The 13,406-nt window shown below is 31.7% G+C and overlaps 1 protein-coding gene across 1 annotated transcript; it reads left to right on the top strand.

Annotated features, from left to right (window-relative positions):
* Positions 1 to 3,087: 3,087 nt before the first annotated feature.
* On the top strand, positions 3,088 to 13,014 carry LOC132737775 (14-3-3-like protein). The gene is made up of 2 exons (XM_060725121.1): positions 3,088 to 3,355; positions 12,258 to 13,014. Exons 1-2 carry the CDS (start codon positions 3,194 to 3,196, stop codon positions 12,849 to 12,851), a joined length of 756 nt encoding a protein of 251 aa, XP_060581104.1. The 5' UTR covers positions 3,088 to 3,193; the 3' UTR covers positions 12,852 to 13,014.
* Positions 13,015 to 13,406: the final 392 nt, after the last annotated feature.

Raw genomic sequence — 13,406 nt, 5'->3', positions numbered from 1 at the left:
AAAAAATTGTGCAGCGTTTGAGTAGCCATAAAACGTCTGACGTCATCTTCACCTAATGAGCGTTGGTTCAATATTGAATTTTTTGGACGAGTTGAATAAAAATTATATTATGCGAGCCTTTTGCTCGTGCAATACCATTTTTGTGGAGTCGCAAAAAGTGGTATGGGTATGTGAAAAAAAGACTATAAATGATGTATTGAATGTGGCGTGATACTAGTTAACCGTTTAATTAATGTTATATTGACCAGGGCAATAGCTTCAATGGCTTACTAGTCAATATTTGTATATTATCACATAAACAGCGGCGCAGGAGTGTAATAAAGCCATTTAAGAAAAACAATATTACACTAGTGTAATAACACTTTGACGTGACGTCATTTGCACTATATATAGAGGATATTTGTTAGTTTTGCATGTAAGATTGAAATATAATTTCACTGAGTGAACACCAGATGCAATATTTTCACGAGTGGCGTAGCCACGAGTGAAAATATAATAGCTGGTGTTCACGAATGAAATATATTTCAATCTTATATGTAAAACAAATAAATTTTCTTTTTATTTCATGCTTTTTAAGTGATTTTAAGTATATTTTTTACTGATTTTGCCGTGTAACGTCGCGCATTCTCCTTCGTGACGTCATCACATCATGACGTCACATTATCAATTTTGAAATATAGTTCTGTTAAATTTCTCTAATTTTGCTTCATTTCTAACATGATGTATGGTGACATCGACTTTCTTTTCCTAAAGAAGCAAAATTTACGTATGACGGCACTTATTTCAGTCTGTTGTTCCATTTAGTTTAATTTTCTTTTCATCCACATTCAGATATAGTCCGGCTACAGTGAAAATTATATTTTATAAATTTCACTAGTGGTTTATCAGAATATAATCATCTGATATATTACAATAAAACACTGGAAAGCATGAAATAAATACACATAGCGTTAAAGCGCGCTAATGTTAGCGTTACACTATAGGCGCGTCAATAAAAATTGACACTTTTAACTTTTTACCGCTCTTATTTTATATATGTGATAAATAGAATATTATATTCGTGTAGATTTAATACTAAAGTTATTGAACTCGTTCAATAAAACAATATTATGCTCGCCAGAGGCTCGCATAATATGATTTTATTCAACTCGTTCAATAAATTTAGTATTAAACCTACACTCATTCAATATCCGCTATGTATCTACGTGCAATTATTTGTAAAAGTTAACCAGTTTAATTTCAGGAATAGTTGTAAAGATAGCGTTATATAACTGGTTTACACAATGTAATCCTTGCTGCGCGATTTTCAAATTCAGTTTTTGTCACCAGTACTCCATATAATACAAATATAATCAAAACGAAGTAAAACATACTGGTAGGCATTGTAAAACATTTCTTTTATTCGGCGGATAAAAAGTACGATATTTTTTCAGAGACGTAGATAACTGTTTTTTACATCACTGCTTTTATAGGAGGGAAATTTGTTTTTGTAATTCATTACAGACGTGCTTTCTTTATATATTCCATGTTAAGTTTTAATCTAAATATATACCTGATAAATTCTGTGATTTCGTTTGACATACATGTAGGCATAAGAGCTGAAATATATTTTTGGTGGTTCAAATAGAACTTCAAAATAATATAATAATATTTTTTGTTGAAATTGGAAGATACCCATGAAATGAAAATAACAAAATACTTCAACGGGCTTTAATTAATGTATTTTACAAACATCATTGATATAACTCTGCATGTCAAAACAGCTTCTTAATATTTAAATGTTCCGAACATTAGCATCAGCTCCGTTCATTTTATAATGTCGTTGTTGTCTTTAAATACGCGATTGTTTCTATATTGTTACTTCTATGATATTGATAATTCATTTGTATTGCAAGTCATAGTCAAGATTTAATTATGTCTTTTAAGACGAATTATATATATCTCTCTATCCTACATCATGTGTGGTGCACTCATTGCACCCTTTCAAGTATTATTTAATGATGATTTCATGTCTAAATAGGCTATTTAAATATTGAAAACAGAGTTAAACAACTGAGACTTAATCATATGCATAAGATTTTTTATGATAAGTGTCCAACTTATATGAAAACAAATTTTGTTCGGATGTCTGATATACACAACTACAACACTAGATCAAATAAGTTTAATTTTTCAATTCCTCTTTGCAATAAGACATGTAATAGCACCTTTTTCTCTAATGGTATTAAAGATTGAAATAGTTTGCCAGATGATGTACAATGTATATCAAATCCAACTTTATATAAAAATTCTGTTAAAAGCCATCTTGCTTCAATATGGGCTGCGCAACATCAAAGTGATTTTTATATTACTAAGTGGCGACATAGGTTCGCCAAACTTTATTGTTTTTTAGTTATCTTATTTTTTCCTGTGCCTTTCTTTCTGTGATAATGCAAACTACTGTGATTGAATAATTTGAAGGTTATCTTATTGTCTACTTTTATTTGAGGAATGAATGTCTCTCTGGTTTCATCTTGTTTCCATCTATTTGGTTAACAGGACCCCATTGGAAATAAGCACACCAGCTTAATGGGCTATCCTTGTAACCATAGATCACTATTTAACAAAACCTTTGTATTGAAATTTTATTGAAATTCTTTTATTTCTTTTATATCATGTTTATCAGTAACTTTAAACAATATTCTGTGATAATTATAATTCTGACTATTGTAGTGTCTTAACCTGAAATGTGATTTTATTAATTTATTCATTTGCTTCTTTTTTTAAATACATTTATCCAATGCCTCATCTGATCTCAGTCATTAACTAAATTTGTTTTATTTATTATTAATATGAAATGATATTTTAATTTGGATAAACTTTTATTTTATATATATATATCTTATTATGTAACTGTGATCTATGTTGTTGCTAAAATAAAATAAATAAAAATAAATAAAGGCTCATAATTGGAAATAAAATTTATTCCCTTCTGGTATCACAATTTGAGTGTTTTGCTTCCTTTTTGTTACTTTGCTACTTAAGCATAAAGTCGATGGATTAAATGATGAAAAAGATTTATTTTTTCGTCTACAATTTATACTTTTTGAAACCAGTCTAACAGGTTTCCATTTCCGCCGAATTCTGTATAATCAGGAAGCCAGTAAACTTTTCGTTTTCTCGAATTTTCCGAGCTTGGTATCAATATTCAACCATGGCAAACCTTAGCAGAAGCGATCTTGTTGTTTTTGCTAAGCTCGCAGAAGATGCCGAGAGATATGACGATATGGCAGAAAAAATGAGGAAGGTTGTAGAAATGAATGAGCCTCTGACAAACGAGGAAAGAAATTTATTGTCGGTTGCATACAAGAATGTTGTAAGTTTTATAAAGCTTTTACTTCTCTGTTACTTATAATTTTCACAGTATGGTGTCCATTATAACCCTTTTTATATCGCACAATTCGTACTAGCACACTAGTCACTTCTTGGTTTTACATTAACGAAGAAGGACCAAAGAGATCTGCTATATGGTTCTTGTGAGACCTCTGGTGGAATACTCCTCTATCATCTTGGACCCATTCACTGAAGCAAATATCTGGAAACTGGAGATGGTGCAGCGCCGAGCGGCAAGAAATTGAAGAGTGGTCTTCTTAGACTACAGAAGATCTAGTCCAATAGATTAGACGTTACAGGCTTGTTATAGTTTTATGTTGGTCAAGCCTGACGTCTAATAGTTATTGCTCAAAAACGCGTAGCATTTTGAAAAATTAAAAAAATGTCTGTTGACTAGCCTTTCAAGCTTTATTCAAAAGCTTATCTTCTGTTCTTTCAATTGCATGGTCTATCATTAACAAAAACTTTCAAATAATGTACTTATCAATTAAAACTAAAATATAAATATCAGTCTATTTCGCTCATCCGCCATACTGGTTAAGTAAAGGGTTTGACAGATTGATTTTAATTTTTTGAACGGAAAAATATATTCGAACACACTAACGGTGCATGGGCAATTATTTCGTTGAAAAAATATTCCGTTAGAAACTTCTGGACTCATTTAAACGCTTGCATTTGAATTAGCCAATCAGATTTCGCGCACTGTATGGCGGCCATTTGTATATCGGCTGTACTAGGAATTTAATTAAATGAGAGGATTTAATCATGACTTTTCGGATGTGACAGTTCAATTATTTTGTTAAAAGGTATTTATTTTTTAGTTTTGTTCATCAATAGGTCAAAATTAATGTAAATACACGCTGTTTTAATTGTTTAACCTTTTCCCTTATAGAAGCGAGAATCGCCGTCTTTTACCATTCCCTGATAGAAGCGAGAATCGACGGCTTTATCGATTACCGCATGTAAGCGAGAATCGCCGACATGCATGATCTCAATGGAAGCGACTTTCGCCGACTTCAATATTTACCTGTCCAAAAATCAACAATTTTCCCGGAAAATAGACCTGTAAATTGTGTTATCGTAAAGATCAACATTTTATGAGGGGATTCCGTGCATAAAATTATGGTGTTACTATTTAAAGTTTTTGTATAATTAGCGACCAACCAGGTGAGGGGTTTTCCTTACGTCACGCAGTTAATGAGTGCGCGGGTCAATGAAATTAAATATAGAACGTATCGTAAGACAGGAACAAAAAGTGTCTAAAAATAGCAACTAATGAATAAATAGTATTTATATGATCACGGGTCGTTCACGTGCCAGGCATGGGTATAATGGATTTTGATGTTTGTTTTGGTTTATGATAGCTGACATGTGTATATACACGGATTAATTAACGTCCTGACTAGGGGTATCTCTCTGGCCCCTGCAATAAAATATTTCCGGTAGCAGCGGCGATTTTTTTAGAAAATGACCGACAAAGAAATGTTTAATAGTTTAAATTCTTTCATGTGCGCTATTGTTTTCAAAACAGACACAGCATGGGGCCGTGTATTATACGACATGATAAAATCATATCCCATATATCATCTTTGATGTCGGCAACATGAAAATGCCGAAAAGGCCGTGGAACTGGAGTATGTCTTTCCTTTATCATCATTTGATCTAAATTAGATCTATAAATGATAAAATTTAATTAAATTCATAATTCATGAAGAAAATATATGACCATGACAGCAGAAATTCTGAAATATTTCATTCAACAGTTATATAGATCTACATGTATTACAGAAATGACAGTTACTATTATGAAATAAATTATAAAAAAAAAACTAATAAAATAAATTAAAAAAAAAAAAGTGAGATTTCTTTTTACTGGTATAAAAAAAGGTAAAAAAAGAACTTGTTATTTATTTCACTAAAAATGAATGCTGCATAAACCAAAAAAAAATAATAATAAATTAGCCATATTTCCCTAATCCCTGTAAAAGAGAGAGAAAAATTATACATTTTATTGTTTTTAACTACTGTAATTATACTGTTATAAAGCCCACAAATATAAAATTTATACCACTGGAAAGATAATTCAAATCTCTACAAATCTTACATTGACATATATATTGTCAAACTTGTAATTAAACCATTTCACATTAGTTAAAACACATAAGTAGCCTAATCTATCTGAAACAATGGAGAAAAAAAACACCATCAAAGTATATAGTTTATTACTTTATAACTCATGTAGACATATTTGTATAAACCCAACAAATATGATATTTATACCATTGGAAAGGTATTTCAATTCTCTACAAACTTTTATTAATACAAAAATTGTCAAAAAACACAAAGCTTAATACTTTATTTTCCAGTTAAAGTATATAGGTATCTAATTTGACCAATTTTACCTATAATTTATCATACCCTATATGGAGATAGTGTGTGACTCCTTATCAGTAGGATATTGATTATTGATTATCTATCTGGCTACTGTATTATGGGGTGTAAAGCAGTAAATTAAGGGGGCTGTATCAGGGAAAAGGTTAAATTCATTAGATCTAAATCGATGTCTAATGTCATTTTTTTTGCTACACGATTTTGCAAAGATCTGTTAAGACCTAACGTAACATGATAAATGGAAAATGTAAAATATCAGATTAATGAATGATAAATATGAAATAGGTTACGTATAGGTCTTATAATTAGGACTACAGAAGATCCAGCAGTGTGACGCCGATGCTGCAATACTTACAGGGTAGACAGACGTTTCACTATTGAGACGGTTCACACCAAGACTTTTCACTCCCAAATGGGAAGACGTTTCTCACCCTTTTAATACCAAAATTATTTTGATACTTATGATATACTAAAATAGACATAAAATATTGAATTGAACTAAAATAGACCTTAAATTTAATAAAAATAAATTAAAAAGGGGGATTTCACTTTTTTGTCAATGACTTAATTAAAACTCAGTACTTTAAGTTCTATCATTTCAGTTATCTTATCTTCTTTATTGTTGTTTTGAAATAAGGTGTTTTCTATATTCTTTGATCCATATGTGCAATTATCACATTATTTCACTTAAAGAAAAAATATTTTTAATTAAAAGAACACTTTAATATAACTAAGTTACTATTTGATCTTTTGTATACATGGACTCATAGGCAGTTTTAATTTAAAGCATAACAATCTTGTAACAACAATTAACTTTGAGTAACATGTTTTTTGTTATTAATTTTAAACAAGGGATAAAAACTGTTAAATTATTTAATGCTAGTATATATATATTATATAGTGCTTTCGCGATATACATGTATGTCAAAAATTTTAACGGCCATTGAAATCAGAAATATCTTTAAATTAAATTAGAAGCAATGGGACTTTTTCAATATTTGTCATGGATAATCATTTTTTGGACTAAAATGCATTATTATATAAACAAAACTTTTATGGTCCAATAAACAAACTGATTAGTAAACTGTTGATGCTTAAGTTTTTGCAGTTGTTTATACAACTGATTGAATAGTGGTGTCAAACTGTTAGTTGAGTGGCCTCAGTGTTTTTTATACAACTAATTAGGCGATGAGATAAACCACAATTACTTAAGTTTGTTTAAATGGCTACTGTTTTAATAAATTGATGAAGAAAATAATTTTTAAAAAATACTTCATTTTATACACATGTTTCGCATTTAATTGTTTACAACTCAAAAATTAATCATTATATAGTCAATAAATTTTATATATTGATATCTTTTATTATTTGAATAATATTAATTACTTTACTGGTAGTGATTTCAATATTTAAACTGATACTTATAATATGTCTTTGTTGTTCTTTCTATGTTATTCTATTTTTTTTTTTAATTTACTATAAATAGAATTTTCTCATGTTGTTACACTTATAATACAGGGCTCACGCTGTCAGTCGCCATTTGCGATTATTTTATAAGATTGGCGATTATTTTTGCATTTTGGCTACAAAATCTGGCGATTATTTTAAATTTCTAGCAGTGTTTACATAAGGTGTAAAAATCGATAATGAATGCAGTGGACCCAATTAACACCAGCAGGGTAGATTTAATTGATCTGTCACGCGTTCGGTTGCTTACTATTGCCTGTTCGTTGCTTTACTATTTGCCCGAGGTGATAAAAATACATGCAGGTGATAAAAATACAAATGAGAGATGTAAAATTGTTTAAGTACTTTAAAAGATATTGTCCAGCATTATAATAGCCATCAAATATCCGTCAATTAGCCACAAAATAATCTTCTTAAAATTGATAAACTGGATATTGACCCCAACCCAAAATTTACCGTAAATTGCAGTAATGACAAAATTTTGATTTTTTTGTTTTAAGCTGCTTTGACTAAATCGCCAGTGGAAAACATTGAAAAAATATTTTTAAAAAAGTAAATTTACTTCCAACCAAATATTTTTGCACAACAACCAAAATTGGTGGAATATTTCTTTCAGAAAACAGAAAAAATCCGATTGTCACATATTTTCCGTGACACCGATAATTTTGATATGTATTTAAAGGTGAAAATAAGCTAATGTTTCTGTTTAAAAATCTTTACTATTTATGGCAGAAAATTTGTATTTACATTTTGGTGATGATGACATTTTTCAGTAAGTTATTCAGAAAAAAGGCTGCATTCTGTGAATGAGTTATTTCTATAGAAGTGTTATTTCTATAGGCTAATATGACCTAGATCTACTTCAGTTTGTGAAATGTGGAAATTGACAGTGGTTATAGCTGATAAAATTTGATTAGAACAAACAAAAGAAAATTGTCTGATAACAGCATTATGTAAAGTTAACATAATGAATCTTTAATTTTATTCTTATACAGTTATTATACTATATAACATTTTTATTTTGTTCTATAATAACAATTAAAGTTGTGGTTCTATGTAAAAAAAAAAAGGTAGTTATCAATATACACAAATGTATCAGTTTATTTGAGAATCTTTATATAAAACTGAAAAAGTTTTATATGTATTGGCATGCCGAGCAGTTCCCGTACAAAAATCGTAGTTTACTTTAAACATTATTTTTTTTACGCTCACTCACCAAAATTTGAATGTTACATATCAATATTCGGCTTGTCCACACAAATCATGGAAATTCAATCATGTTCTAAAACATAGAATACCACCCTTAGTTATGAGGGGCCTCATATGGGGTTTTATCCATTATTTTGTATGAAGAGAAGTAGTTCCCGTACAATAAAATTTAATCCATTATAATTATACAATTTTATTATATCGGACCCTATTTTTCATTTATAATTGGGTTGAACAGACCATTTTCTAAGAGATAAATAGATGTAATTCAGGAAAATAGAAAGTAGACTAAACGAGTGTATCTATTACCCGGTACCCGTTATCCCAACGCATTCACATGCGATGGCAATGCTTGTATACATGCTATTTTACAGCATCAAAGCCATAAAATTTATTTTATTATAAGTAATATTTTGGTCAAAATTCTTGATAATTAAACAAGTTTTTCATCACATTGCCTTCTTATCTGTAAACAGGTGGTATTAGTGGAAACCCCTTTTAAACATGCCTAACGTGTGAGTATGTTTGCGCATGCGCACAAGGACGGGAATCCCCCAGATAAAAAAAGGTCAACGTTTTGACAACGCACAGGTGAAAGTGATTTAAAATGAGACTTTTTATACGTACTGCCGAACTGACACTTAGATTTTGTCTCGTTTATGTATCTGCTTGAATTTGAAATGAATTTTTGAAGAATGCACGTAAAAATCAAGCGTTTAAATGAAAAATACGGGTACTGCTTCTGTACGGGAACTGCTCGCATGCCAGTAATGTTTATTTAATCAACTGCTTATATTGTTGATCGCTAAATCTTGAATAGTCCGCTGAACTTTTGGCTATTATTTTTTTAAGTAAAAAATATTGGCTATTATTTTATTTGAGCCAGTGTGAGCCCTGTAATAAAAATGATATTTCAGAATTATGTCTTTCATTTACACCTCTTATCACTCAACCCATAATAAAAATGAGTTATCTTCTAATAATTCATATTAACAATACCACTGAAATCAACAAAATGAAACATTGAATTGAATTTCCTTTTTACACTGTTTGATATTAATGAAATTAAAATTTGTTAACTTTCCTAGTAAACATCTCTAAAAATTGGGAGTGAAACGTCCATATAATTGACAAAATGGGAGTGAAACGTCTAGGTGTAAACCGTCTTAGGAGTGAAATGTCTCAATAGTGAAATGTCTTGGGAGTGAAACGTCTGACATTCACTTACAGTGGCCTACCCTCCGAGAACACAGAGCCCATGCCAAGGTGACCACGATGTACCTTTTAGTAAAAGGCCTAGTCCCTACATCCAATGGCAACCTCACCCCAATCATCTCTGCTCGAGGACATGGACTTCACTACCTGGTACCATTTGCAAGAACCCAGTGCTAACAGCGATCCTTCTTCCCAGACACCATCCGCCTCTGGAACAGTCTTCCCCAGACAGTTGTAAGCTGTACAACCATAGACAGCTTCAAGAGGGAAGTACTACCACTCACTCTACAATAGACTGTCAGGTGTTTTTACCTTTTTACCAGCACTACACATAGTACCTTTTAAATCACTTTTGTACATACATAGACACCTCTCGCACCGCGCTGTGCTAGTACGAGTACACGCCGGAAGGTGTCTGTACTATATTGGATGAAGAGCCACAGATACTTGGGGTGTGGAGCTTTAAAACACCTTTTAAGCGTCAACATCACCGTTTATTTTATTCCATTTCCAATATTTTCACATAATCCTTTGATTCATCAACACAGAAGATATAATTCTTCACGATGATACTTCAACATCAATATAAACAACGCAACAGGAGAAATAAACATCAAGATTATGAATTTATCTCCGTTTTACTCCATTTACAAAATCTTTCAACAAATTCAAACGCTCTCCAGATTTGCCGTATGCAAATGCGCTGCGCTTTGAAGATAAGAACCAGTGGAGCCATTCAAATATGTGGGTTCCAATAATTCAAAGTGGGGCGTATTTGTATACAGCAAAGCTGGGGAGCCACGTTTGAATTTGTCGAAATGGAGTAAAACGGCGATAATAATTCAGTGTGCAATCCAGTGGTGTAGCTACTATTAGGCCATGTAGGCCCAGGCCTACAAGTTGGTCAAGAAACTGACATTTTCAAAAGTCCCAATAATACAATAAAAACAGGCGGATTTGGTTTGGTAGCGGGTTCAAGCCGTATGGTCGAATCACCTGTGGTTTAAGCATATGCATGATTTACTGTTCCCAGTAAAGTTTTCATCTAATCAAATTCATATTAAACCCCCCCCCCCCCCACCCCAAAGATCTGCCGAGGACGAGATAATGCGCCATTAGCGCTAAAAAAATAAGAATGGCGCAGGAAAATCTGCAGCAAAGGGCCAAGGGCGCATCTAATATCTATGCCAGACTTATAAGAAAACAATACTGTCCGCTAGGTTATTTAGTCATCCAGTCAAAACTGGTACCAACAGCAGCACGTTACCCATTCCCCTGTAATTACGCATATTCTTGAGTTTATCCATTCCCCTAAAGCTTTTGCATGTATTATTTGTTAAGATTTGTGATAACTTTGTCATAAAATTGCTGCACAAAACCTTTACCGTCACAAATACCTAGTGATTATTAATGACCAGTAGATAGCCCCTATTGATTTTTTGGTCACTAGGTCAAAAGTAAGTCCTATTAACCTGACCACATAACTAATTAGCTGCGGATAGGGGGCCTACATGTTTAACAAACATGTCTTGTTTTGATAATTTTCCTTCAAAATACTTTGGAATACGCATTTTGATGTTCTTAAACTGCACTTGTTTTCAGCTTCTCCAGACCCCCTTTTATGGGCCTATGAAAAAAGCTGGCCCTGCAATCAAGCTGTATCATCCTGTGCCATTCTGTATTTAATTCCATATATAACTTTATACTCTATTTATAAACTTTGGAAGAATATTTTTGGAAAAAAAATCGTTCAATATCAAATTTTTGTAATTACCAGTATTAAACTATGACATAATTATTTATTCTATTAAAAAATGCCAAATATGCACTTATGTATGATTTATTATTACTTCTATAATGCCGGGTGGGGCTTATCAAAAATAATTATCAAGTGTTATCGGGCAGTTACCATAGCAGTTGCATGATAAATATAGAACATCAGGGAACAGGTCAGTGTATGAATTAGGATGGGTTCAGTTAAGATTAGGAATGGGTTTAGTTTCTGGACCAATGTTAGAAAGGTTAAAAGATGTTGAAAAGTTCAAGCTAGAGCTAATAACAAAAGAATTAATGAACTCTATTGAAATGTATTATAGATTGTTAGGTACATGTAGCACCAAAAAATTCTTTTTAGCTCCACTTTTTAGAGAAAAAAGGTGATAGAGTTGTGACCCTCTTGTCAGCCTTGTTAATCTTTTAAATGTCCATTTTCTGAGATAACAGCAATTTACTTCAAACTCTGACAGTGGATGTAGAGTTGTCAGATTTTGACATGTGTTCTTAAAGCGTCATTATATCTTAAATGATAATAACCTATATACAAAGCATAATGTAATGGAGTTTCATCTGGCAAATTTTGAATAACATGTGTAATCATTTCAAGTTGCAATTCTACCAACTTGCATTCAAATACCTTTGGGATTTAAACCCACACTCTATTTAAACTCTTTTCTCTTCACTGAAAAAAAAATACATGTACTCTTAATATCTACCATAATTGACATGTCTGAGTCTAAAAGTTCAGTATATAAAACATTTTATGTGTTGTTTTTTTAGGTTTTATTATTATTATTTTATACATGTATTTGAAATTCTATTTTTAGGTTGGCTCTAGAAGGTCATCATGGCGTGTCCTCTCCAGTGTGGAAAATAAAACAGACCCTGCTTCAGAAAAGAAAAAAATGGCGGCCACAGACTACCGCCAGAAAATTGAAAAAGAGCTCACAGATATTTGTTCAGATGTTTTAAAGTTAATTGACAACCATTTGCTCAAAGGAAAATCTGATGATGGCCATGACAGTGAAAGCCAGGTCTTCTATTTGAAAATGAAGGGGGATTACTTCCGTTACCTTGCCGAGGTCTCACTTAATAATGACCACAAAAAGGAAGTCACCGAAAAATCAGAAGAAGCCTATAAAGCAGCAATGGAGACGGCCAGTGCTTTACCTACAACACATCCTATTCGTCTCGGGCTTGCTCTAAACTTCTCTGTATTTTACTATGAGATCATGAATAATCCAAGCAAAGCATGCGATCTTGCAAAGAAAGCTTTTGATGATGCGATTAATGAACTGGATAATTTGAAGGAAGAAACGTATAAAGATAGCACTCTGATCATGCAATTGCTGCGAGACAACCTCACATTGTGGACATCGGATCACGGAGAAAATAACGCAGATGATGATCAAGATGAATAAGGACACAAATGTTTCGATACTTTCTTCATATATGGACATAACAAAATGAATGTTTGAATTTTACTATTGAAGCATTTTTGCTTAATTGGCTTTTACCTGTCACATTAAGCCATTGTTTATTCGTATATGGACACAAAGTAGTAGAGAAAATGAAGTTTACAAACATAGTACTAAATAGGTTATATTAGCAGACTTTGTTCTTTTAAGTTATGACATTAATTTTGTGAGTTTGATATGATATGGACTTTTATAAAATGATAAGTGTGTAGGTTAGTGTTCAGTATCACACTGGCTCAGAACTTCAAAACAAGATTATACTAGTTTAAGAAAGTGAAATTTAATAAACGTGTACATGGTTAACTTGAATTTTAAAAGTCGCATGAAATTTAAGATTTGAACTTAATCAGTGGAACTGGTACAAGCACAGAAGCATGTGGTATTGTGACTCCTGAATTTTATATGATAACCTCATTATGTACTCTATAATTATCTGTATATCTTAATATCTGTATATCTTAATTGTATATTCAGATTTTGATGTTTTTGAGGTTGTTT

The sequence above is a fragment of the Ruditapes philippinarum genome, unplaced genomic scaffold, assembly GCF_026571515.1.
Source record: "Ruditapes philippinarum isolate M1 unplaced genomic scaffold, ASM2657151v2 ctg24_1_1_1_1, whole genome shotgun sequence".
Classification (NCBI taxonomy): domain Eukaryota; kingdom Metazoa; phylum Mollusca; class Bivalvia; order Venerida; family Veneridae; genus Ruditapes; species Ruditapes philippinarum.
This window is presented reverse-complemented; position numbering and strand designations above follow the sequence as displayed.